The sequence below is a fragment of the Seriola aureovittata genome, chromosome 13 (genome assembly GCF_021018895.1).
Source record: "Seriola aureovittata isolate HTS-2021-v1 ecotype China chromosome 13, ASM2101889v1, whole genome shotgun sequence".
NCBI classification, from domain to species: Eukaryota; Metazoa; Chordata; class Actinopteri; order Carangiformes; family Carangidae; genus Seriola; species Seriola aureovittata.
Window position 1 is genome coordinate 18,400,294 of NC_079376.1, and position 25,588 is coordinate 18,425,881.

Sequence of the window (25,588 nt, forward strand, 5' to 3'; positions counted from 1 at the left end):
CCTGCAGAAATGTTGTATATATCATTCTCAATTTATAATTCTGGAGTATTCGGTGCTCCATAGCAATATTCTGTTCATACACTACATTTAAACGGGGCACTGGGGCTTTAAATGGCTCCTTGAACCCTCGGGCACCCAGTTAATAAACACCCACGTCAGCACAGTGCTCCATTCGCTCTAACCGGGTTTCGGTCTTTAGGGCTGAGCAGGAAGTGCCTGCCTGACCGTGGACCCTGGACGAGAAAAAAAGAGCACGGGGAAAAGAGGCAAACGAAATTAAACATGGATATGGTGGCAGACTTGGGGGCAAATAGACTCTATCGGGCGCCGGGTGAATCAAGTCACCAGTGAGTATCGATGGATTTTGTCAGGGGTATCACGGCGTGGGGCGTAAGCGGGTCCTGCCGACACCTCATGCCTGGGAAAGAGTCGCTGGGTTTGGGCAGCAGGCAAATCCTCCCCGCTGCTCGCAGCGCTCCGGACCTCCGGCGAGAAGTGGGGGTGGTCTTGAGGATGAAAACGGGTGTATTAGTACGTCTTATCCCCCGTGTGACAATAATCTGAATATTTGTCAGCTCGCAGCATGCTCAGTTGCTGGAGGTTCGTGTCTATTTTTCTATTGTGTGCTGGCTGGAGCCTGAAGTGGGCGTCGCTCCAGGACAGACTGGGCTGCTCTGGTGCGCCGCTGCCCGCTTTTCTCTCGCAGGACTGCAGCACTCTCGTGTCGGTTTGTAGGTCGACTGATGTCTGAATTAACGGGGAATTGCTCAGTGGAGATATTAGACTTGGTTTGGTGTGACATGAGGAGCACTATAGAGTCTTGCGACCGGGCGTTGCATCGTGAGTTATCGGGCGCTGCGGAGCCTGTCAGCAAACATCGCATAATTAATAACGAATGTGTGTAATTCAGAGTCTAGGAGGATGGCGAAATAGGTTACTATTGAAGAAGAAGAACTATTCTGCAAATGGGGTTGCGGCAGATTTTATTCATTCTTTGGATGTAATGTCCAGCTTCAGTTTTTTATTTTCTCCTCCCACCAGTCTCGTGTGTTTGTAACACCAGAGATTTCATGCGCGCTTCACCCTCCCTCAGGTATGATTACTGGGTTTTGTCACCCGATGCTCTCTGACTGGCGTCGGGTGTAGCCCATTAGAAGAAGATTTTTGATTGAAGGCTCGTTCAGCCAATCACAGTGCAGAGACACTTGTGGGTGGGCCATCTGCGGAGCTGGTGTTCGTCCAGTGCAGGGACAAAGACGGGGGATAATTGATAGCTAAGTCAATGGGGGTGTTGCAGCTGTTTTTTTTTAATGTGACCTGCAGTTAATATTTGAGGTCTGTAGCATAATCATTTACCAAGGTAAGTTTAGAGTCACGAGGTCAGATGTCCCATGGAACACCCTCCAGGAGCCAGTGTTTCCCTCATTAATATGCAAATTACACATCATGCATGCAGGCTCATACATTTAGATTTTAGTAAATTCAGAAGATGAAAGTGTCTCACTTTCAGTAACGAGTGTCCACATGGCACACAAGGCCTCTGAGATTTGATATTTTCTTGCAGAACAACTCAGTCTATGCTGCATACAGAGCTAGTGAGAGTGCTGTCATGTTGTCTCCTGCAGGCAGCCTCAGAGGTGGTTCAACACTGCTGACATCACAGTGGCTCACCAAAGCAACCTGCTGAAGCAGCTCAACCAGCAGCGCCGCCAGGAGCTTTTCTGTGACTGCAGTGTGCTGGTGGAGGGCCAGCTCTTCAGGGCCCACCGTAACGTCTTGTTCGCCAGCAGCGGCTACTTCCGCATGCTGCTGTCCCAGGGGCCCGACGGCCTGTCCGACTCTGTCAATGCCACCTTCGACGTCTTCAGCCCCGAGACCTTCACCGTCATCCTGGATTTCATCTATTCTGGGCAGCTGGACCTCTCCAGCCACAATGTGATCGAGGTGATGTCTGCAGCCAGCTACCTGCAGATGAACAATGTCATCAGCTACTGCAAGAACTTCATCAAATCCTCCTTGGATATCAGTGTGAAAGATGAAGACAGTGACCGCTGCCTCAGCTTGTCTGAGACCTGCAGCTTCACCAGTGGAGCTGGAGAGGAGACCTCAGAACAGCAGCAACAAGGCCCCTGCTCTGTCAGCCCCCCACCTGCACTCTGGACCAGGGACAACTCCAGATCTCAGTCTGGTTTTATAGGGAAGGACCTAGACCAGGACACTTCAGCCTCAGCCATGAAGACTAATCCAAGCAGCCCTGCTAATGAGCTCAATGCAGAGGCAGAGGACATGCAGGACCCTCAGGACCCTCTGTACACCTTGCCTGGATCAGAGCGCCGGCGAGGTAAAGGAGGAACTAAGAGGAGAGCGCCGAACAGCACCCGCTCCAACCAGCACGAGGACTTGGATATCCAGGAAGCAAGGGCTCAAAAGGCAGAGAAGGCAGAGGAGCTGTACGCAACTCTACCACCGATAGTAGGTGTTATTGGACACTTTAATAAAGGTGAGTTGCACATTTGGTGACAAAATGGTGACTCAATAGTTCTTTTTCCGGAAAATTGAGAACATATACAACATACTTCATCATAAGCAGAGTGGCATGAATGTAAGCCTCAAAAGAAGAAAGTTCTATAGAAAGTGAAATCCAGTGAGTAAACAAAAAAGTCAAATGTGTGACCAGTTTCTCTTCCTCTTTGCAGACTCCAACCCCATTATGCGCTTCAAATGCCCCTTTTGTACCCACACAGTGAAGAGGAAGGCAGACCTGAAGCGTCACTTGCGTTGTCACACTGGAGAGAGGCCATACCCCTGTCAGGCCTGCAATAAACGCTTTACCCGCCTGGAGCATCTCCGCAGCCATTTTGAGACGGTAGGTACAACACAAAACCAGGAAGTGATGTATATAAACAGATATCAATGTCCGTGTACTCGTATGCACATAGCTACAGGAACACAAGCAGATATATAACAGGTCAGGACTAAACAATCTTTACATATTATATAATGCGTTTTTGTTTGATTTTACACTTTTTGCTTCCTTTACAGATCCATCAAGCCAGGAAGCTGGTGTGCAGGAAGTGTAAGTGTCAGGTGACAGAGGAGACAGGGCATGTGGTGTGTGAGGGCACACGACGCTACCGCATGTGCACCGCGTGCATCCAGGAAGTGGGCTGTGACAACATCCCCATGGACAGTCTAGAGGGGGCCAACGAAGAGCCGGCCCTGTTACTGGGCGTGGACGGGGAGGAGGAGGGGGACACCAAAAGGAGCTGGATGGTAACCGATGACGACGACCTCGCCGAAGACTCAGGGGCCGACCTCATCATCCAACAAGTGGACGACAGTGATGAGGAGCTGCAGTGAAACTGGACCAAAGTGTGTGTGTGTGTGTGTGTGTGTGTGTGTGTGTGTGTGTGTGTGTGTGTGTGTGTGTGTGTGTGTGTTCAATCCATGCAAGAGAATTTATGCATAAAATAAGTGATCCACTAATGTAAATACACACATTTATGATGTATTAGTTGTCTATTAGTTAAATGCAACTGGTTAATCTTTCCTTTCGATGAGATTGTTGACCTTTGTGATGAAATGGAATGCTTTTTGTTAAAATTCATAAAGATATGCAGTATCCAAAGCATGCATATTCAGTGTTTCCTCTGCTTCAGTTATAGTTATATGATAACTCTTTCAAAGATATGTTTTTTTTTCATATGCATGGAAGAACACCTTTGTACTTTCTGGGACTCTGCTTTTATAAAAGCTGGTGTTTAAGCTAAACAAAGTGACAAGGACAGAATGATGACTCTGCTATTTTCCTACGCCCTGTAGGGAAAGTTGAGAGCAGGCTTTTTTTTTTTTCCATGATTCACGGTTGCAGTGCTTTTTGATTATGATATGCACTATGATATGAAGCCAATTATAATTTATTTGTTTGTTTTTTTCTTTTTTAACTTTTTGACACATTAAAGATATTTTTATACATTGTGCATCTGGCTTGTTCATCCTCATCATAAACAAAGGAGTACAATCACATGATATAAAAGTAAATAATGTCAGCTACAACAACAGTTAACTAAAATGTGTTTTGTGCCATTTTTTTTTTAGGGTTTATCAAATATATAATGTCTGGAAGGGAAATAGCGTGTGTGAATAAAATAATGTTCACATTATAATCTTTTATTTATAAATCAATGCAAAATGTTTTCTAAATATGGCAATATAACATTTCTAACAGACAGCTTTAAGCTGTGTTTATAATGTGAATGAAAATAATGAAACCCAAATCATTGCGTAAATTTACATTTGTATCTTAAGGTGGTGATAGTGCAATGTACCACAATCACCCACAAAAAAAATAAATCCTATGGTAATCACAATTATATCCTCACACCACCGTGTGTGCAGGTCACCACCATTTTCTACTAAAAACATAGGATGTCTGATTTCAATAAATACATCATCTACTGGTAGCTCTACAGGTTGGCCCATTACTGAAAACTCCAACCTCAACAAATTTGATTTTATAGACACCAAATCTACCAAAGCCTCACTGACAAATGACTTGATTCTTCAGCATAATCTGGCTGTAATTGGTTTATGTGAAACATGGCTTAAAACAATTGTTTTCCTACCATTAAATGAAGCTTCCACACCTGAGTAAACCAATGTCCATGTTGCTCAGGTTACTAAACAAGGTGAGGTGGTTCCTTGATCTACAAATTCAACCTTCGAACTGGATTTTGCTTTTAACTCTTTTGAGGCTCTTGTATTAAAACATCTCCATCAGCTATAAGTTGCTCCAACCATTCCACCTATTGGTACTCTGTATACCACTGGGCCCTTATTCACTAGTTTAAGAAAGACGAGGAGAATTTATCTTAATCTGAGACTCTAATTATAGGTGACTTCAATCTTCCCCTGAACAAGGCCTCTGATCCTCGATGTAAAGGCTTTCTGGCACTTGCTGATACTTTATGAGCCTAGTCACTGCAATGATAGCACACTTGACCTAATTGTATCTCGTGGGATAAAAGTTTCTGATCTTACTGTTTCCCCTTTCACATCCGTTATGTCAGATCACTGCCTTCTCAAATCTGAAGCAATATTAGTCTGTCCTCGTAATGTATAGATACTGATTTATTTAAATGGAGGTAGATTTGTTTCCCATTATTTGTGTGAACAGATTGACAATCTGTGTGTAAATGTGTAATCTAATACAAATAATAAATTTGCAAATTCAAAAACAAATTTCACAAAAATTATCTGTGAATACATTCAACTGATTTACAAATAAATGAAAAGCATTTGTTAATATCTTGCTAAAATTCACAAGTTTCAAACAAACATTTGTGAATCAATTTTCTATTTGTAAAACGAAAAAGTATTTGAGGATCTCAACTTTACCTTGTGGATTTTCACAGTTTCACTCGGCCACTTTCGGAAAAACATCATCACCTGCTGATGATGCCATTTCCGCTTATCAAAGAGTACATAGTCTTCTATGTGTTGTTTTTTAATAGGCTAAAATAAATGCAAATGTATATATTATTATTATCATTATCATTATTATTATTATTGTTTATTAATATTATTATTGTTGTTGTTGTTGTTGTTATTAACTTTATTTATTTATGTAATCTCTGTCTGACTGGATATTCATTAAAAAAGTGTATATGGAGGTGTTGGGTGTAGTTCCTTTTTTGTTACTCACCAAAACAAAAATTACAGTAAACAGTAAATGAGTGAATAAATAAGAAGTAATACAAATAAAACTATTTTTCATGGTGTCTAATCTTGTTATATAACCCTGTGTCAAATGATAAATAAATTTACCTTGTAACCTTTAAGTTATTGTGCATTCTAACATACTCCTTACTATTACCCAAAGCCGGCCCAAACCATTATGTGGCCCTAAGCATAATTTGATTTGGACAGCTCCAGGCCCGGGATTCGAACTAAGAATGTTCTCAAAATGAGGTAACATTTCTAACCACTGTTCCAGCGTGCCTCCCCATCACAGAGTCATAATATAGTATGGCATAAAAACAATATATTATAGTAAGGAAAAAAAGTCATAGTAAGGAATTGAAAGGTCACAGTATAGTAAGGCATCAAAAGTCATAGTATAGTAAGACATAAAAAGGATATATTATAGTAAGGAATAAAAAGTGATAGTATAGTAAGGCATAAAATGTCATAGTATAGTAAGACATAAAAATTTCACAGTATAATAAGGCATAAAAACGTCATACTATGTTAAGGCAAGTCAAGAAACTACATAGTATAGAAAGCATAAAAGGTCATAATAACGTTATAATCTCTTAAGGCATAAAAAGTCATAGTATAGTAAGGCATAAAATGTCATAAAAACTCCATAGTATAGTAAGGCATCAAATTTCATAAAAATGTCATAGTATAGTAAGAAAAAAGAAGTCATCGTACATTATGGTATAAAAACGTCATACTATGTTATAGCATAATAAGTTATAGTATATCAAGGTAAGAAAAGTCAGAGTATAGTAAGGCATGAAAACATCAAGAAACTACATAGTATACTAAGGCCTAAAAGGTCATAATAACGTTATAATCTCTTAAGGCATAAAAATGTAGAAAAACATCATGTAAGGCGTAAAAATATCAACAACAAAAAAACGTCATAGTATAATAAGGCATAAAATGTCATAAAAATTTTGTTTTTATAAGGAATAAAATGTTGAAAAAAGTAATAGTGTAGTAAGGCATAAAAACATTATAGTATAGTACAGCATAAAAACGACATAGCATAGTAACTTATAAAAAGTCATACTATAGTCAGGCATAATATGTCACTGTATTGTAAGGCATAAAAAGTAATAGTATAGTAATGCATAAAAATTATATAATATAGTATGGAATAAAAAGTCATAGTATAGTGAAACATAGAAATGTCATAGTAAGGCATTAGAGTTAACCTAATGTGCATGTCTTTGGATTGCGAGAGGAAACCAGAGTAACTAGAGAGGAACCACACTGGCAGAGGGAGAACTTCCAAAGTCCATACAGAAAGGCCCCAGGCCCTGGAGTATAGCTCATAACCTTCTCACTATGACAAACATTTGTAACCATTGTTTCACTGTGCTGCCCTATCACAAAGTCTTAATATAGTAAGGCATTAAAGGGTCATAGTATAATAATGCATCAAAACGTCAAAATATACTAAGGCATAAAAAACATAGTATGGTAAATCATTAGATTACCCAATTGACCTAATATGCATGTCTTTGGATTGCGGGAGTAAGCCGGAGTAACTGGAGAGGAACCACACAGGCAGAGGGAGAACATGCAAAGTCCACACAGAATGGCTTCAGTCCCGGGGTTCAAGCCCAGGACCTTCTCACCTTAAGGCGACAGTGTTAACCACTCCTCCACCGTGCCACACCATCACAAAGTCGTAGTATAGTAAGGTATAAAAATGTCATAGTATAGTAAGGCATAAAAATGTCATAGCTAGGTAAGGCATAAAAATGTCATAGTTTTCTTAAGGCATAAAAAGTCAAAGTATAGTAAGTCATAAAAATGTCATAGTTTGATAAGGCATAAAAATGTCATAGTATAGTAAGGCATAAAAAAGTCATAGTTTGATAAGGCATAAAAAAGTCATAGTATAGTAAGGCATAAAAATGTCATAGTTTGATAAGGCATAAAAAGTCAAAGTATAGTAAGGCATAAAAATGTCATAGTTTGATAAGGCATAAAAAGTCAAAGTATAGTAAGTCATAAAAAGTATTTCCACATATCTAACAGTAATCTTTTTGAACCTTTGTAATCTGCCTTCAGTCACCCACTGAAACAGTACTTACTAAAGTGGTAAATGATCTTCTGCTTACTATGGATTCAGATCCCAGTTCTGTGCATCTCAGCTTTTGATACCATAGACCACTGCACACTTTTATTATATTTGGCCAGTACCCCAGATCTCTTTCCTTGGCCCTCTGCTTTTCTCTTGGCCAAATTAAATGCAGTCATGGAATTCATTTTTACCATTCATTGGCCTGGCCCAACATAGACACCAGTTTGAACTCTCAACAACTGTGTAATGTCTCCAAGTATGACAGCCACGAACCATGGTGTTAAATAAAATCCCACCATCTCCTGTGATCATAACATTAAAGACTTCACCAAGACTTTCTTTTTTCACCTATAGTACATGGCTAAAATTTGGTGTGTTCTGTTTATTGCAGATGCTGAGACCCTACTTCATGCCTTTGTGTCATCCAGACTGGATCGTTGTAACATTTTGCATTTCTGGCCTTCCACATGCTCTTACTAAGAGTTTTCAGATGGTTCTGAATGCTGCAGCAAAAGTTTTAACTAAATCCAGAAAATTTGATCAAACCAATTTTAGCTTCTCTTCATTGGCTCCCTGTCTACGTCAAATCTGACTTTAAAGTGCTGTAAGGTTCTCTGATCTCCTTAAACCTTCCATTTAATCTAGTGCTCTTCACTCTCAGAACGCAGGGCCCATCAGTCCCCGAAGTTTTAAAGAAGTCAGCAGGCTGCAGCTGCAGGCTCTTATTGTGTGCCCCCTTCCTCTCTTGCTGTCTCTCTCTCTCTCTCTCACTCTCTTTCTCTGCATCCCCAGATGCACTCCTCCTGTTCCTGTCTTTTCTCTGTGCATTTCTTTCCCTCTCCTGGATGTGTGAACAAATAGCTTAGTTTTGCCTCTTGTGAGTTTGTGTAGTCTGTCCTCTTTCCAGGTCCTCAGGGTGGGGAGGAGGTTGTGTGGCTCAGGTCGTATCCATTTGGTGGCACCTGGAAGTTGTTCAATGTCCTCCCAGATCATATTCGTCATTAATGTTTGGGATCTCTCCTCTTTTGAGGTTTCAATTTTTTCCCATTACAGGATTTCTTTGGGGAATTTTTCCTTGTCCAGTTTGAGGGTCTAAGGATAGAGGGTGTCGTAAGGTTGTACAGAATGTTAAAATGGTTGAAGCAAATTTGTGTGACTATTTTGGGCTATATAAATAAAATCTATTTGTGTCAGGTTTGTTTTTTACGTGAGCAAAATATTGGACTAAAGGTTTCAATTTCTCACAGCAATGGGGCTCTACATGAACACAAAGTGATCTGCCAACATTTAAACAGTTTTGGTTACTTAAATTGAAAGCTTTCTGCATTTGTGTTTTTGACTGTCTTTTTCTCAGTAATTTGAAGTGGGTCGGCCTCAGTTGGAAATAGTTGATGTCATGCACCTTTGTGTACCAATCTGGATTTAGGTAAGCATCAAGAGGTCCAGCATAAATACAAATGATACATGATAACAATGTGGCCACAATGTTTCATCCACATCTGAGGAGGAACATTTGTAAATTAAACATTGAAGCGTCCATGTAGAATAAAGTAAGGACTGGAAGTGAGACAGTGGCCTGTTTTTGCCAGTCAAACTTCAGCAATATTTCAATCTACATGCGATGACAGTGGCCTTTTTCCACTGAAGACATTTTGTTACATCACAATAGGAAAATCACAGTTGTAAATACTGTAGTTCCATTTAGCTGCCTGGTTTCAGGGTCCTGATACTGTGCATTTTGGCTCAGTGTCACACTGTCAGGGCTTACTTGACAAAAGTAAGAAATTACATAATTAATGTTGCTACTAAGACCTATGCTTTTCTTTGGAAGACAGGTCAAAATGTATGGTGCTTTTAATGTTAACTTTAGTTGGTGCTTATTTAATCGCGTAATGTTATAAATAATTAATTTTCAGGCGCTTTAAATGTACTTCTGGAGCCTGGGTATCTGGGCACGCACAATTTACACGGTGTACGTTTTATTTAAATTCATATTTTAAATTCCAAAAATACTTTTCATTTCAAATTTCCAGCCAGTAGATGGTGCCCTCGCGGTGCTTTTATCAGCTGTGAGGCCCGCCGCTTCACTCTGCTCCCGAGGAAGAAGTGACGTCAGACCAGAGGCTGGACCAACATGGCGGCTATAATGAGGATTGTCAACAGAAGCACTTTAAGTTCAACAATGGGTCAGCAGTACCTGGCGTTCAGCTCCGCAGCAAAGGTGAGAGCATTGAGTCTTTTTGTCCTTTTGTGCCAGCAAATTTTAGCGTGGACGTTTGTCCAGCAGCGTATGTCTGACAGCTGTCAGCGTCCTCTAACGTTACAGTTACGGTAGGAAGTCAGCTAGCTACATATCATACTCTTTCTAATTGAACAGTTAAAGCTACGTCACCTGTGTGTTTAATGTATATGTGTGGGGATGTGTGTGTATTTGTGTGTAGGCTGGCGTAAGGGCAGGTCAAGCTCTTCCGGAGAAGGTGAAAATAGTGGAGGTGGGACCCAGAGATGGTCTTCAGAATGAGAAGGTAACTTTGTGTAAAAATGGTTGGTTGTTTTGATTACACAGCATCAATTACAGGCAGGAAATGTCTCAAAAATGCCTCAATGTGACGTTAACACTCCTCAAAACAGTTTTAACCATCGCTGTTGTACTGAGGTGGGGCAGGTGCACAGGTCATGTGTTATGTAACCAGAATAAACAATCTCAGTTCCGCCTCGTGTTGTTTTGCTGTTCCCACTCAGACAATCGTACCAACAGAGACAAAAATCCATCTGATCGACTTGTTGTCAGATTCCGGGCTGCCAGTCATTGAGGCCACCAGCTTTGTATCTCCAAAATGGGTTCCACAGGTGAGTCCGTTCTCCCAGAGGAATTCATATGCCAAGTGTTGCACACACCCCACTGGGGGCAGTACAGAAACTGCCGCACTAACTGGTTTCTGTTGTTTTGTTTTTTTGATTTTATTTTAACCCAATGTCAGATGGCAGACCAGGTGGAGGTGATGAAGGGGATCTGTAGAAAACCTGGAGTGTCTTATGCAGTCCTTACCCCCAACCTCAAGGGTTTCCAGGCTGCTGTGAGTGTCAAGCATTATATTCCAACGCACTATACACACAATAGCTACATAGACATACTTTATATGCAGCTTCTTATACTATAGATAGGATGTTTAAAAGTTTCACAACTGGGCTAAATTTTCCCTAAAATGCCTTTTCCTTGCTCTTACTTACCACAGGTGAAGGCAGGAGCTTCAGAGGTGGCCATATTTGGTGCTGCATCAGAGCTCTTCAGTAAGAAGAACATAAACTGCTCCGTGGACGAGAGTTTACAGCGCTTTGATGAGGTTATGAAAGCAGCTAAAGAGGCTGGTGTGCCAGTTAGAGGGTAGGAATACAGGCTTGTGCTTAACTGTGTGCAAACCTTTAAACCATTGAAATTTTTGTTGGATTCTTGTATGAGTCTCATCTACATGTCTTGTTTACACAGATACGTGTCGTGTGTTGTTGGATGCCCGTATGAAGGCAAGGTGGCACCTGAAAAAGTTGCACACGTGAGTTCTCACTTAGTACATGTTTACGTAATGTAAAATGCCAAAAATCTGTGTATTATCCTACAAGTAACATAACAAGTCAAGCTTAACTTTACTTCTGTCTTGCAGGTAGCAAAGTGTCTGTACTCGATGGGCTGCTATGAGATCTCCCTGGGTGACACCATTGGAGTGGGGACTCCAGGTAGCATGGCTCAAATGTTAGAGGCAGTGAGCAGAGAGGTGCCAGTCAGTGCCCTGGCAGTGCACTGCCATGATACCTATGGCCAGGCCCTGGCTAACATCCTGGTAGCCTTACAGGTCAGTCATGGTTCTGGTTATTTTAACCAAGTGGTTGATTAGTTATTAGAGCAGTGTTAACTTACAGAGGTAAATATTGTCTTCGTTTTGCAGATGGGAATCAATGTGGTAGACTCATCAGTAGCTGGACTGGGTGGCTGTCCCTATGCCCAGGGGGCTTCTGGGAATGTTGCTACTGAAGATGTAGTCTATATGTTGCATGGACTTGGGATTCAAACGGTAAGAAGCCACACTTTGTTTCTCTTTAACCTTCCCTGTCTTTTAGTTCCTTCATATTAGATATTACAGATGCAACACTATTGTGTTTACTGTTTAGTTATGTACAAATGAAGGAAGAAAGTGACTTCTTCTTTTTTTCTGTATTAGTCATTAACAAACTACCAAACCTTTAAATTTCCTTTCACCAGTGGACAAACAAATAGACTGAAATCACACATAATTTAGTTAGCAGTTCTTGTTTACACTGTGAGCTACCTCTTGAAATGCTGAGGTTTGAGCCTTTGACTCTCTGTCCTCACCACAGGGTGTGGACCTCTCCAAACTGATGAATGCTGGAGCTTTCATCTGCCGAAGCCTCAACAGAAAGACCAGCTCCAAAGTGGCGCAGGCCCCTTGCAAACTGTAATCAATCTTTCACAGACTGTACACTGCAGCATAACCATGTAAGCTGGAGCCGTCACCCTCTGTATGTACAGATCAATGTCTGATTAGGTATTCACTACATGATAGTATAGCTTGAACAGTGCCTTATGTAAAGTCAATCTAATCATACAGAATCTGTCTGTCTAAAACCTTTTTCTAATGGTGTGTTTACGTTACTTTCTGGCCAGTGGGTTAGCCAAAGTGCAAAGATCTTTTTAATACTATGTCAAATCAACCAGTAAAATATCTTAGGGATGCATAAACTCACTGTTGATGTCAGAAAAGACAGAAGTGTTGTTTTGATTTCTGATCATCCTCTGTATGCTGTGATCACTGTCTTCATATTAATGATCTATCTTGGGAGCATCTGTGGAGACCATCGGTTGGAAATTGTGCTGGTTTGCGAAAAATAGGGATGTGTTGTATTCCACAGGTTTTTTTTATTTTATTTTATTTTTTTTTTTTAACATATGTATGATTTTTTTGTTTTACCTTTTAATATGTTTAAGTATTTATTTTAATATGCGTGTACATATCAAACAAGATTGAGTTTTAAAAATAAAACAATACTGATTAATGTGTCATTAATCTGAAATAGTTTGATAAGCTACATGATGTCTCATATGTTCAACATCAGTTTTACAGATGTTGCATCAAAAGAATAGATTTAAAGCATCATTGGCCATGTAAGGTACTCAAGTGAGAGCTAATCATTCACAATCTCCATAGTGATTTTACAGTTTGTTGCGGAAATGATTCAGAATAAACAAAAACTGTTTTCTTTGCCGCACCTTGGGGGAACCTGACTGACAAGTCTGACGGGCAGACTGAGATTCTTAAAGCAGCCCTATGCGACATGTATAAACAAACATCATAAGTATCAAAGACAGGAAAATAGCCATAGTCATGATGATTCACAGCAAATTGAGATGATTAGTGGCTAATTGGCATGCAGGCCCGGTTCGAGCAGGAAATTTGGCTATGAGTCAGCAGCAATGGAAAAAAATCCAACTCCCTAAACAGTTTTCAGATAGTATCGTGGGAGTATAAAAATGTGTTTATACTACTATAGATGAAAGGTTTTATCTTTAGAAAGCTAGTGGTGGTCGTGAACATGTTTTAAATGATTTGCTAAACTGTATGAATCTGAAGCAATTTTCCAAATGGAAACCATATTAATACATATTATATATCAAATTCACAAGGTATCAATAAGCAGCCCTTACTATTAAAACTCCAAACAGAAACACACGTTCAATAAACTTAAATTTAATTTATATAATTGTATAAAAACGTTATTCACAACGAAGAACGCAGCGCAACACAACGCAGAAAATACATTTTCATCTGATGATGAACAGTGGACAACTCACAAAACTGCGTAATAGTTCAATGAGCCATCTGTTTGTTCTCCACTGTGCTCCAGTTCTACCAACACAGAATTAAACAGCAGCATTCCTGTCGCCTTATTTAAATCAACAGTGGTCTTGCATCAGGCGAGGTTGTATACCAGCATGTCAAAGCACAGGCAGTCTTTATACAATGTTCGGCTGTGCGGCATAAACCTGAGAGCAAGCGTATGCCTGCTGAGATAACAAAATATACTAATCATCCATGCCTTTTATTTATCAAAGAGAGTAAATGCAATAACAAAGTCATTTTGGGCCAGTTTGCACAGCTTCAAGTATTCTTCAGCCATAAATCTATGACTTTGGGAGCATCTACACTCCAATGTAGAATTGTTTACTGTTCTTACAAACTTGAGATCATCAGGGCAACTGTGATGTGAAGCCATGAGAACAAGAGATCACTGGAATGTACACATTACACTCAGTGACCACAGAGCACCCTGACACACCACTGTACACCCTGACACTGGCAGGGTGGGAGAATACCTCTGCCAGGTGTGTCCTGCCTCCTTGTGTGCAGTTGAGTGGCTCATTTCCTTGCCTGTGTCAAAACTCCAATCACAGGAAAGACTGTGTGAAACTTCACTGGAATGTTCTAACAGGGGTGAAGTGGTGAAGACACACAGACCTTTATTGTATTCAAAGAGGAACTTCACATATCATTACCAAATCAATTCGGCTCTACCTGACATGTAAATATTATGGATGTTGGCTTGGAAACCAAAGTTGATGCGCTCCAAAAGAGTCTTAGATGTGGACACAGGGGCCCGTATGATGAATCCAGAACTGATGATGACTCAGCTTCCTGGGTCTCAAACATACTGCAGTTTGGCTCATAGCTCTGAGTCTGTATTTTTTAGGTTTGTCATTGGGTTATAGCCCAAGCGCTGCTGAGATCTTGATATTTGCCCTCATTTCAGCTTTTACCATTTGGTAGTGGACAGGTTCGGAGCAGAGGCCCGTATCTTCTCTTCAAGCTTGAGCGCTGAAGGTCTGTATGAAGACTTGAAGTATGGAGGCTTTTCCTTCATGTCCAGCCTCGACACTGGCTGGTTGGAGTTGTTGAAGGGGTCGTCGTTGAAGTCTTCATGATGCACGGCCGCTCTGCGATTACGCCTCTTGATCTTGTTTGCGATTCGTGCAATGCGCTTGGCGATGAGATAAATGATCTCGCAGATGTTGAGGATGATGCAGAGGGCCGACGCTCCGACCATGAAGTAGGTGAACACCTTCTTTTCGGTGGGGTGGCCAATGTAACAGTCCACCTGGTTGGGGCAAGGCTCCACCTCACACTTGACCAGCCTTGGAAGGTAGAAGCTGTCGTACACCCTGTGGAGGATGTAGAGGAAGGAGACCTCGATGCCTGTCTTTACGAAGAGGCTGACCAGGTAGGTCCACCACAAGCCGCCATGTTTCTTGCCCGTGTTGTTGTACAACTTGCTGTCTTCACCATGCTTGGCCCTGTGCTTGCGCTCACGGTCTTCACGGTAAGCCACGTGCATGACCACCATGAAGGAAGGGCACGTGACGAAGATGAGCTGCAGGGCCCATAGGCGGATGTGGGAGATGGGGAAAAAGTGGTCATAGCAGACGTTGGCGCAGCCGGGCTGCTTGGTGTTACAGTCAAAGTCCTTCTGCTCGTCGCCCCACACTCGCTCCGCTGCCACCACGTACACCATCACCCTGAACACAAACACCACAGACAGCCATACCCGCCCAAACGCCGTCGAGTACTTGTTCACCCCACTGAGCAGGGCCTGGAAGGTCTTCCAGTCCATGTCTTTGGCTGGCCGTCAAAATCCCTTTTCTCTGGAAATCTTTGTTGCTGGTGGTAGTTTATCTTTAAACCTGGATGAGGCAGAATGAAGAATGGGTGAACATGTTCTCACTGTCTGCTGAGTTATGGTGGTGTCTCACTTACTCCAGGAGTCTTTCATAACAAATCGCACTTTATTATGGCTTTTTAAATCAGTAATTCATCTTCCAAAGCTGATTTAATGTTAAAACATTTCCCACAGATCTCATTTATCAGCCCCACCTTTTACCAGCTCCTAATAAAACACACACAGTAAGGAGTGGGCCTCCAGCCAAACCAATCGTAAAAGAAGCGAGTTGGACCAAAGTTATTAACACACTCAGAGCTTAAACATATATTTAGAAAAGGCAGCCTGTCTACTTTAGATCATTTATGCAAACATTTATTTCATAAGAGCACACATTATCGGTAATAAGTTGGTATACATTTGAGAAGACATGAGTCTCCCAACAAAAAAAAACTGTCTTTTACGCACAGCTTGTGGGCGTTCTTTAAACGTGTTTTCGTGGCTCTTTACCGACATACTGTCCCTCTCCTACGACCAGAGACAAATGATGGAATCGTATACGTATAAAAAACCAAGGAATTAACAGATTTGCTAACACTCATTCCCAGTGAGATGAAACGCGAACTTAGAAATTCAGGAATCTTAACTCATCTCAAGCAGATGAAAAGTTCATCACGGAGAGTTTTTCACTTACCTAAAGAAGCATTAGTCCATGATTAGTTCAAAAGACACGTGAGTGAATGTGTGTCCGGTGATTTCTCGCAGTTTTAATGGCGTTTTGGTCCTTTGACGCACAGATTTGATTTCCCCTCGACAGGTAGAGGAGCGCAGTGTACAGAAATGCGCCTGTGGGTGGGGTTAGAGAAAAACTGAAGCTGCCTTCGATGTTTCCTATTCTCTACTTCCCTCCCTCTTTTTGGCTGCCTCCGTCTCTCCTTCTCAAACGCCATGGTTGCATGATAATAAATAGGCAGGAACCATCTCCAGGTTCTTGTAATAGGAGTTGCCAATAGGTTTACACAAGATCAATCATGTCTGGAACCAGCGTACCAATCACAGCCTTGGTGATTTGAGACCACTTATAATTCAGACATGGGTTGGGAAACATTGGGATCACCCTGCGGGGCCCTGCAGCACCTTGAGGAACAATTTCATTTTGTTTCACAATGAATTAAATCACTCAAAAAGGATAGATGCTTGTCATCTCCACACATACATTACAGACAGATACAGATTTTTATCCGAGAGCTTAAGTCTTCTCAGAGAGGGTTACGTTGGTAAAACGTCTTTAAAAGATGTGATTGTGCTCATATTAAATAGTTTCAGGGGCGACAGGTTTGGCTTCATTTTTTTTCTCCAGGAACAGGACTGTCACATTGCCTGAACTTGCCCCTGCATACTTGGCAGTGTACACATAGGAGGCAGACACACCTTAACGTGAATGCATTGTTGTGTTGTTGTACGTCTTCAGTCTCTTTCAGTTGGATTCTTCCAAAGATTGCTAAGCAACATATTTTCTGAGATGTTGTGAAGGAGTAGTTTGTTGACAAAGGTGGGGTGGTAGGTGGAGAGGAAAAGAAACTTTTCATCATATAACTAGAAAAGTATTTGTTTCCCTGTTCATTTCTTTCCCCTGGCTTCTTCATGCAACACCCACGGGAGTGCCAAAAAAAAAGTGTATTGTATTTCCTTTTTTCTTTTTAAAGCCAGGCTCTACTCAGATAACACTGTCACAATTCATGAACTACCAGTGGACTGAAGCTCATCCTCACTGTCAGATCGAGAGCTCCACCGTTTTCTCCACTTTACTATCCACTCACTTTTTCAACCAAACTTCTTGTGTTAGTAGAGGAATGTAATCCCCCAGATGCTCTAAAGAATATCAAATGGCTTGTTCAAAATACCCTCGCTGTGCCAGAGTCTACCAAGTCTTGCAGATCTACTGACTTTTGTGTTTACATAATATAACCAGGCACAGACTTGTTCATACATCACCCGCCTCAAGTCAAGTCACGTTTATTTGTATCAATCAGTACAATAAAATCTCAATGGGCTTGTTTCATGCTCACAACAGTTTCCAAACAAACCCAACAATTTCTGAGAAGGCAATGAAGAGCAAAAAAACTTTTTCTAATAACTTCATACAATAATCCTGTAACATAAAAGTGTGTTTATAAAAGCAGAATGAAAACCTGACAATCCAGCTGAACTCAGGTGTGGACAGCAACTCAGGAACCAGGCTAAAACATTATGCTCATATATTTTCATTTGTGCACAAATAATAAACACAATAATAAACACTTTGTTGTAAGAGGCTGTTATAAGAGGCGGGATGTGTTTAATTCCCAGGAGTGAAGAATAACAAGTTGTGGTGCAGCTTTCTCTAAATAAAACACCTCATCTCAAAGTCTCACAGCGATGACATTGTTAGAAATATCAGATTGCAGTTGTGCTTTTCAGGAAAGTCATCAATGCCTTAAAGCTTGAGCCTGTGAACACAACATCTGTACTACAACATTTACAGTAGTCCATGCACAGTGGGGGTTCTCCAGATGAACAACTGGCAGGCTGCTGAGACATACCTGGAGGACTCAACCTCTGTGAGCTGCAAGTCTCAACAAGACGCAACAACAGGATAAACCCGTTGCTTTCCACTGCTGTGACAGGAAGGAAATGTACCAGAGCAGAGAGAGCTGGGACCATGACAGATAATAACCAGGAAGAGCTGGGAGGGTCTCATAATGAGAGTTATTGTTGGCTTATGTACAGAACCACAAATCCAGGTTGGACAAACAGAACCGCACATACTGGATCTCTCTTATGTTTTCAGGGGCAATATATTACAGTTTAATGATTTTTCCATTTAATCGTATTTTTGGTTTCATCTGCTGAGGCTTTGGCACGTGGCACACTGCAGGAGAGCTATTACATTTCAACAACACCTTGTCTTTGCTAAAATAGTGTCCTAGTTACCATGATAATCCACACACCTCACTTGTTAACAGTTTTCATCGCAGGGACTGTTTACTGAAATAGATCTAATGGTTCCAGTAAAAAACTGTTAGCGGTGGTGTCTGCTGATTGTCCTGTCATTGTGTGTGGAAAGACACTTTGCTGTTCAAGTTTTTAAATGTCAGTCTTTATTCGGGCCAGCAGTAACAAAATGTATTCACCTTCACTATCTTCAGATGCCAGTAGCAGTTTCCTCTGAAATGTCTATTGGCAGATTCAAATTGAAAATATCCACACAGGGAGAGACCATAAGTGAGAAAAGATGTGTTTTTACTCTCACTACATCTCTCCTCCGGCACGTTGCAGTGTAAATACTGCAATCTTCCATTCAGCGTCTGCACGGACCGTCAAATTCCTGCACTGGGTGGTTCCACACGTCAGCATGGATGAATCAGAGCAGTGGGAGGCTCCTCCTCTGCCCTACTCAAAGTACCAATCAACCTAAGAAATGAGGGTGCCGCTCATAGCAACAGAGCAATCTGTGCGGCCAGTGGAGAGGGAGGGCTTTATGAAACGCATGGAAAATTTGGAAGTGGAAGTGGAAAGAAAGTCTGTGTTTTCTGGTCGAACCACAGAACTGCAGAATCAACATGTCCTTTTCTATAGAGACGTGGCACATTGTTCCTTAGTACATGAAAAGACTCTCCTGTGTAACTGTTGAATGCAGTGTTCACCACTGTGTATGGACATGTCTTCCTTGATCTTAAGAAAAACAAACACATTTTCAAAATAAGAAAATGATCTTTAATGAAAATATTATTAACAACTATGCAGCCATGCTGCACCTCAACGCTGTTAAATATGCAAATCCTGAGTTACTAATAACAACTGTGTTTCAAAAACTGCATTTTTCCACAGCATTGCTCTCTTCTGCCACTACGCAGAAACATGACAACGACAGTAACAAACAACAGCACAATCTTTCAAACCTGTTGATAAATTATATATAGTACAGCATTTACAGCAAGATACGACAATGTGTGAGTGAAGGGAGAAGACACAGCACAGTCAGAAGTAAACATTTGAGGTCGGGCACGAGCAGAGGGAAAATCTTACACAGAAAACCGCATGTTTGTAAAACCATACTCGCCAAACCCCGGAGTGACTCATTTAATTGAACGAGAGGCTAAATCTGACACTGCATCACAAATTTCCTTGATTTTTCTTTTTCGTCTGCTGTTGAACTTTATCCGTAAAAACATCTGTAAATACTCCCAAACCCACAACATTGAGCACATTCCAGATCAATGACGCATGAGTCCTGAAGTCCTGAACTCCTTTGATTGTGGACTCTGTAAACAGTAGGGAACCAACTCCATCATAGTTCAATCTCAGAGTAGACAAAGTCTGCTGTCAAGTCTTTTGAAGAAGTGCCTCGGGACTGAGGAGAAGCTTCTCTCCTTCCCCATGTCTTTGATAGTCTTTGCCTTTATCTCAGTATCTCAAGATATGACGACATAGTATGAGGGCGCAGGTGTTTGAGGGGAGTTTTTAGCTGTCAGCTTTAGATTATTTGACTCCATCAAGTTGCTTCCACTGGACATCGTGTTGGTCACGACTCGGCGAGACTGATGGAATGTGGTGACACATTCACGGCACCGTTTCCCAACCAGGTAGAGAATTTCAAAAACAGAGAGCAAGATGCAGGCCAGGCTGGTGACCACCATGAAGATGGTGAAGATTCTCTTCTCAGTGGGCCGAGCGATGAAACAGTCCACCTTGTTGGGACAGGGTTTCTGTTCACACTTGATGAGAGATGGGAAGTCGTAGCCCTCATAGATATGGTAGAGGAGGTAGACGAAGGTGGCGTCCACACCTATTTTGAAGACTAAGGTGAGGACGTAGGTCCACCACAGGCCTCCACGCTTCTTGCCAGTGTTCTGGTAGAGACGGCGGCAGTTTTCCCCGTACTTGAGACGGTTTTTCTTCTCCCTGTCCTCCCTGTAGGCCACATGCATGACCACCAGGAGTGAGGGGCAGGTGACGAAGATGAGCTGCAGGGCCCACAGCCGGATATGGGAGACAGGGAAGAAGTGGTCATAGCAGACATTGTGGCACCCAGGCTGAGCCGTGTTGCATTTGAAGTCTTTCTGTTCGTCACCCCATACCTTCTCTGCTGCCACCACAAACACCATGACCCTGAAGAGGAAGACAATGGAGAGCCACACTCGGCCGAAGGCTGTGGAGTACTTGTTCACCCCGCTGAGGAGGCCCTGGAGGAATGTCCAGTTCATGACGAGGTTTGATCACAGTCTCTTCCTGCTGATGGAAGACGGGGGGGGGGAGGTTCCCTTCAGCTGAAATGGCTCAAAGTTTAGGTATATCTACCAGCGTGGGACACAAAGAAAAATCACAGTCATATCACAGTTACAGAAAAAGGACAAGAGAACAAGGAATAAAGAGACTAACAGAGGGTGAACTGGGTCGTTAAGAGATGAATTCACGTGTATACGTATCTTAAGACAAAAAAAAAAAATGACATAAAAAAGCGCAATGAGCAGAAAAGTGAACGGGTCTTTTATAAAACCAGTGAATTTGCGCTTATATAAGCAACAACTTTTGATTTCGAAGCAATGCGGAGATACAATCAGACAACTCTTACTCAGACAAGCCACTCACTTTCCAGCCACTTTCAAGTTTGGTTTTTTTTACATTCGTGCGCAATTTGTGCGTATCCAAAAAAGCCTTAAACCGACATAACTATGAATCCAAACAAGTTCACTTCACTATCACACTCAGTAATGAACGATTTTAATCGATCTGAATACTCACGGTCTGAAAGCTGCTGTTGCGGTCCCGTGTCGGGGCGGAGGAACAGGCTTTGGATGAAGCTCCGCGATGAGATTCAGTAGATTTCTCAACAGGACGGGAGTGGAGGGGGTGGAGTTGTTAGTCTGCCATGTCTTCTCCGCACTCAACCTGCTCAGGTGTGGCTGCTCCACTCCACCAAAGACTTGTATGACCAATTAAGGGAAGAGAACTGACAACTTTCACTCTTCCATTTTTCACATTTGGTTCGGTTGTTAAAATGCTGTTGAAATGCGACCAAAACAGACTCCCTGCATCCAGCACGTAGTCATTTTGAATTCGTATTTATTATTTGCTTGAAACGCATTAAAATCTACATATTTTCGCATGATAACCAGAGTGAACAATGTGGCGGTTTGACACTTATTCGTGAGAAAAACGTTTTTTTTTTTTCCTTAATAATTAAGAAAACGTGCGCTATAAATAGATAGTTGTGCAACTATAAATGAGAAAGCCAACAAGTCCTTACCACAATGTGACATTTAATTTATAGAGTAACAGACATCAAACTGTGGGTTCGTCATAAAAAAAGGTGTTTATTGAAATATTTACATGACAGAAGATGTTGGTTCAAAGTACAAAAGACTATGAACATACTCATGCTCTCAGACATACATTTCCTCCATACACACACACACAAACAGGTCAAGCTCATACTTTTTTTTTTTTTTTTTTCCATTCACACATATTCTCCACAGTCTGAGATGATCACCTTCTGCTTCGGCTTCCCGTCTTTTGTCCCCTGAGCCTGCAGAAAGAAAATTATTCATAAGATGTCACAATATAAATGACTTTTTTCTCACTGTAACACAAAACCACATTAATAAAATACTAATCACCACAATTAGTACCACAATAATGGGTACTAATTCACATACTTTTACCCAACAGTATGATCAGTTATTAAAAAAAATTAAAAAAAGAAGCTTTATGTCTGGATTTTTTGGTTTCTTAAATAGCTTTTGCTAATTTTTATTCTAAGTTTCTTCTACACCCATCCATAGTAACTGTGGAACAGACAGAAGCAACAATCACTGCGTGTAAAACATTGGGAATGGGAATATTTTTATGCGTATTTTGCTGTATTGATATATAGGCATAAAAATTAAACTATCATCACTGAAATAGCCCTTTATTAATCTTGGAATCAAACCCTTAGTGAATCCCTTTATCCTTTACCTCCATTGCACGGAGGACATCCATCCCCTCCACCAGCTCTCCAAACACCACGTGTTTGCCATCCAGCCAGTCTGTTTTGTCAGTGGTGATGAAGAACTGAGAGCCATTAGTGTTTGACCCAGAGTTGGCCATGGAGAGCTGCCCTGTGAGCACAAGAGAGACAGCAAGTTTGGTTCCTGTTACCAACAGGATCTGCTAGTAAACACAAACCATGAACAGGATCTGCTAGTAAACACAAACCATGAACCTCACTCTCAGACTTCACCACACTCCTTACCTGGAGCTGTGTGTTTGAGGACAAAGTTTTCATCATCAAACTTCCGGCCGTAGATGGACTTGCCACCGGTGCCATTGTGGTTGGTGAAGTCGCCTCCTTGACACATGAACTGAGGGATGACCCGGTGGAAGCTGCTGCCTTTGTAGCCAAAGCCTTTCTCATGTGTACATAAGCAGCGGAAGTTCTCTACACGGTCGTGCCAGAAGAGATACTTGTGTCAATATTTGCCTTAACTAATTCTTTATTTTTGAACAGAGGCGTTTTAATTAGGTTGGTTTCTCTTTACACCTGTATAGCTTAATATAGTGTCCTTTTCGAACACTTAAGGATGTGTAGCTACAGTATACATTTTTTTTTTTTTTTACAAAGATATGATGGTTAAAACCCTTCAGGAGACTGTATACAGACCTGCTGTCATGGGAACAATGTCAGCCCGCAGGAGGAAGCGTAGTCTTCCTGCTGGCTTGTTGCCGATCTTGATGTCCATATAGACCTGAGGATTGACTCTGCCCTTTTTAGCTGGGGGTTCAGCCTACAAAAACAAATCATACTTGACTTACTATCTTAATATGGTTAGAGTCAGACACATCAGCACTAGAAAGAAAGCCATCTCACATCCTGTGTTGCCGTGTTGGTTGTTTCTCCACCTGCTGCCTCCCCCTCAGCCTCTTCTGAGGTCTTCCCTGAGAACTTCTTCAGCCAGTCATCGTCCGACCACACTGAGGGAGAGCAGAGTTAAAATAAGAGCTATGAAGCTATGGATTAAAATTACAGCACAGCTGAAGCCATTTGTGTACAGGTTTTCAATAAGCACCTGGTCGAGATGAACCTTCTTTGATTCTCATAGGCTTGGCAATGTTGACCCGGATAGTCCGTCCAAAGAGCTCAGACTCATTCTAGTAGACAAAAACAAAAACATTGATATTGAAACAGGAGGAGAATTTTTTGGACCTCTTGCGTAAACAAAACTAGGCCTTAGAGACAGGAATAAACCATCACTGGCATGTGTGTGCAGCAATGCAATGTACTTACCATGTTATCAATAGCTGCTGCAGCATCCTGCAGAAGGTAAAGGGTGAATGATTATTTACCATATGTGCAATAAATTACTTTATTCACATTGCATTCACCAGTCAGTCTACTGTTAACCTTCTTCAAAATAATGCTTTCCAATGGAACAGTTTTATACAGGATCAATTTACTCTTGCTTTCACACAATAGCACAGCCACATTAAAAACTGGGAAGTGCCCACATTACATTAAACTGTCTTTAAAAGTAAAATTCAACTTGCAAAGAAATTACATCCAACAGTTGTACTGCTGGGTGTTGCACAGTGTAGTTAAAACTCAATCACTCAGTTAAGGTGTGTACAATGTGCACTTCAATAATGCAAATACAAATGTCTTGAATTAACGCCACCTTTAAATGTGACTTAATTCGTTTATTTTCTCATTGAGAATATTATTACCAAATACTTAAATAGCACTATAAATACTACATACCTCTGCCAGTTCAAACTCAATGAAAGCAAATCCTCTGTGCTTTTCTGAAAACAGAACAAAAGCCACATCAATAGAGCTCCATCTCTCTCTTACCCACTGTATTTACTGTGACATCGACACAGTTCAGTTACCATCACACTTCACAGTAAAGCTCCAGCTCTTACCTGTTTCATAGTCTAACGGTATCTGGATGTCTGTGATGTCTCCAAACGGGATAAACGCTGCATGTAACACCTTCTCGTCCACCTCCTCTGCCAGTCCACCTGACAGAAACACACAGTACCGATGTCAAGCTAATGTACATTGAACATGTGAGAAGATATGATTTACATCCAAATTATGTAAACGTGTTGCGTTCAAGAAGTGACGGAAGCTGGACTTTTTAACGTTATTTATAGTTTTATTTCATTTCCTAACAAAACCGGACACAATGCGCTTTACAAATGGTGTTGATGAAACTGGGCTTAGTGTACAACCAGCGAAGTTTCAAATAGTTTAGCGACATATTGTGCCGGCTGACTCTCTGTGTATCGTTTTCCATGTTATATCCACTTTATACACGTTTGGCTGCGTCTGCTTTGATGCTTTAAAAGCAATAACTCTAGCACTTTAACTAGATATACCGAAATAGAGCGATTTTATCCTGTTTTTGTGAAAAATAAGAACAACTTACCGACATACAGCACTCGTTTGTTCGCCGCCATATTTGAGTTAACCCTTCAACTTTAACCCCACGAGCTCGTCATTGGTTCAGAGAAACTATGGCGTGAAACTAAAGCCCGCCTCTCTAGTCTCGTGAGCTCTCGCGCCACCTGTCGGAGGAAACCCTCCACACCATCAGTATAGACTGTATACACACCCATACATAAACTCAGTTTCAAAACGGTCTGTTAAACCATGTTGCACTGTTTAGTGTTTGGCAGACCAGCCTGACAGCCTAACAATAACTATCCACTCATTCATGTAATAATCCAAAATGTCTACCTCCACCTGCTCCACTGATATTCACTTTCCTCTGCCCCCTCCTGTTAACTCCAATATCTTTATCTTTGCTTGTCCTTCTGTCTGGCTATCAGACAAAGTATTATATATTAGGGAAATTAAAAGCTAAAATATTTCCACTTTTTGTAGTCTACTTAAGCCAATGAAAAGACAACATAATCATTGCCTATTTCTTTAACAGATTTCATACTGATGATCCCAGACGACCGTAAAAATGACAATTTGAACATAAAATTGACGTTTTTACATTTTTATTTATTACA

The 25,588-nt window shown here is 41.3% G+C and overlaps 5 protein-coding genes across 6 annotated transcripts; 2 read left to right on the top strand and 3 right to left on the bottom strand.

Annotated features, from left to right (window-relative positions):
* Positions 1–152: 152 nt before the first annotated feature.
* On the top strand, positions 153–3,980 carry zbtb8a (zinc finger and BTB domain containing 8A). Of its 2 annotated transcripts, none has more exons than XM_056393870.1 (4): positions 153–347; positions 1,626–2,500; positions 2,697–2,866; positions 3,043–3,980. In XM_056393870.1, exons 1-4 carry the CDS (start codon positions 283–285, stop codon positions 3,358–3,360), a joined length of 1,428 nt encoding a protein of 475 aa, XP_056249845.1. In that variant the 5' UTR covers positions 153–282; the 3' UTR covers positions 3,361–3,980. The 2 variants fall into 2 exon arrangements, with proteins under 2 accessions (XP_056249845.1, XP_056249846.1); XM_056393871.1 differs by lacking the exon at positions 153–347 and adding an exon at positions 541–1,093.
* Positions 3,981–9,909: 5,929 nt separating this feature from the next.
* On the top strand, positions 9,910–12,907 carry hmgcl (3-hydroxy-3-methylglutaryl-CoA lyase). The gene is made up of 9 exons (XM_056393877.1): positions 9,910–10,043; positions 10,264–10,347; positions 10,565–10,672; positions 10,804–10,899; positions 11,059–11,207; positions 11,310–11,373; positions 11,482–11,670; positions 11,764–11,889; positions 12,194–12,907. The coding sequence occupies exons 1-9, from the start codon at positions 9,957–9,959 to the stop codon at positions 12,293–12,295; spliced, it is 1,005 nt and encodes a 334-aa protein (XP_056249852.1). The 5' UTR covers positions 9,910–9,956; the 3' UTR covers positions 12,296–12,907.
* Positions 12,908–13,565: 658 nt separating this feature from the next.
* On the bottom strand, positions 13,566–16,508 carry gjb3 (gap junction protein beta 3). Its single transcript, XM_056393880.1, has 2 exons — positions 16,239–16,508; positions 13,566–15,569 (listed from the first exon to the last, which is right to left on the bottom strand). Exon 2 carries the CDS (start codon positions 15,497–15,499, stop codon positions 14,645–14,647), a length of 855 nt encoding a protein of 284 aa, XP_056249855.1. The 5' UTR covers positions 15,500–15,569; positions 16,239–16,508; the 3' UTR covers positions 13,566–14,644.
* A 2,769-nt stretch (positions 16,509–19,277) lies between these two features.
* On the bottom strand, positions 19,278–21,497 carry LOC130180380 (gap junction beta-4 protein-like). The gene is made up of 2 exons (XM_056393881.1): positions 21,329–21,497; positions 19,278–20,880 (listed from the first exon to the last, which is right to left on the bottom strand). The coding sequence occupies exon 2, from the start codon at positions 20,788–20,790 to the stop codon at positions 19,999–20,001; it is 792 nt and encodes a 263-aa protein (XP_056249856.1). The 5' UTR covers positions 20,791–20,880; positions 21,329–21,497; the 3' UTR covers positions 19,278–19,998.
* A 383-nt stretch (positions 21,498–21,880) lies between these two features.
* ppie (peptidylprolyl isomerase E (cyclophilin E)) lies at positions 21,881–25,068 on the bottom strand. The gene is made up of 10 exons (XM_056393878.1): positions 24,997–25,068; positions 24,488–24,586; positions 24,324–24,367; positions 23,853–23,879; positions 23,635–23,716; positions 23,436–23,539; positions 23,229–23,352; positions 22,821–23,006; positions 22,544–22,686; positions 21,881–22,112 (listed from the first exon to the last, which is right to left on the bottom strand). The coding sequence occupies exons 1-10, from the start codon at positions 25,025–25,027 to the stop codon at positions 22,044–22,046; spliced, it is 909 nt and encodes a 302-aa protein (XP_056249853.1). The 5' UTR covers positions 25,028–25,068; the 3' UTR covers positions 21,881–22,043.
* Positions 25,069–25,588: the final 520 nt, after the last annotated feature.

Excerpts from the sequence above, each read along its gene's own strand:
- zbtb8a (XM_056393870.1), top strand. The coding sequence starts at position 283 with ATGGATATGGTGGCAGACTTGGGGGCAAATAGACTCTATCGGGCGCCG. Across the intron at positions 2,501-2,696 it reads TATTGGACACTTTAATAAAG|ACTCCAACCCCATTATGCGC; the intron begins GTGAGTTGCACA and ends TCCTCTTTGCAG. Across the intron at positions 2,867-3,042 it reads TCCGCAGCCATTTTGAGACG|ATCCATCAAGCCAGGAAGCT; the intron begins GTAGGTACAACA and ends CTTCCTTTACAG.
- gjb3 (XM_056393880.1), bottom strand. The coding sequence starts at position 15,499 with ATGGACTGGAAGACCTTCCAGGCCCTGCTCAGTGGGGTGAACAAGTAC.
- ppie (XM_056393878.1), bottom strand. The coding sequence starts at position 25,027 with ATGGCGGCGAACAAACGAGTGCTGTATGTCG. Across the intron at positions 24,587-24,996 it reads CAAACGAGTGCTGTATGTCG|GTGGACTGGCAGAGGAGGTG; the intron begins GTAAGTTGTTCT and ends TGTTTCTGTCAG. Across the intron at positions 23,717-23,852 it reads CAGCAGCTATTGATAACATG|AATGAGTCTGAGCTCTTTGG; the intron begins GTAAGTACATTG and ends TTTGTCTACTAG.
- LOC130180380 (XM_056393881.1), bottom strand. The coding sequence starts at position 20,790 with ATGAACTGGACATTCCTCCAGGGCCTCCTCAGCGGGGTGAACAAGTAC.
- hmgcl (XM_056393877.1), top strand. The coding sequence starts at position 9,957 with ATGGCGGCTATAATGAGGATTGTCAACAGAAGCACTTTAAGTTCAACA. Across the intron at positions 10,044-10,263 it reads CGTTCAGCTCCGCAGCAAAG|GCTGGCGTAAGGGCAGGTCA; the intron begins GTGAGAGCATTG and ends ATTTGTGTGTAG. Across the intron at positions 11,208-11,309 it reads GCTGGTGTGCCAGTTAGAGG|ATACGTGTCGTGTGTTGTTG; the intron begins GTAGGAATACAG and ends TTGTTTACACAG.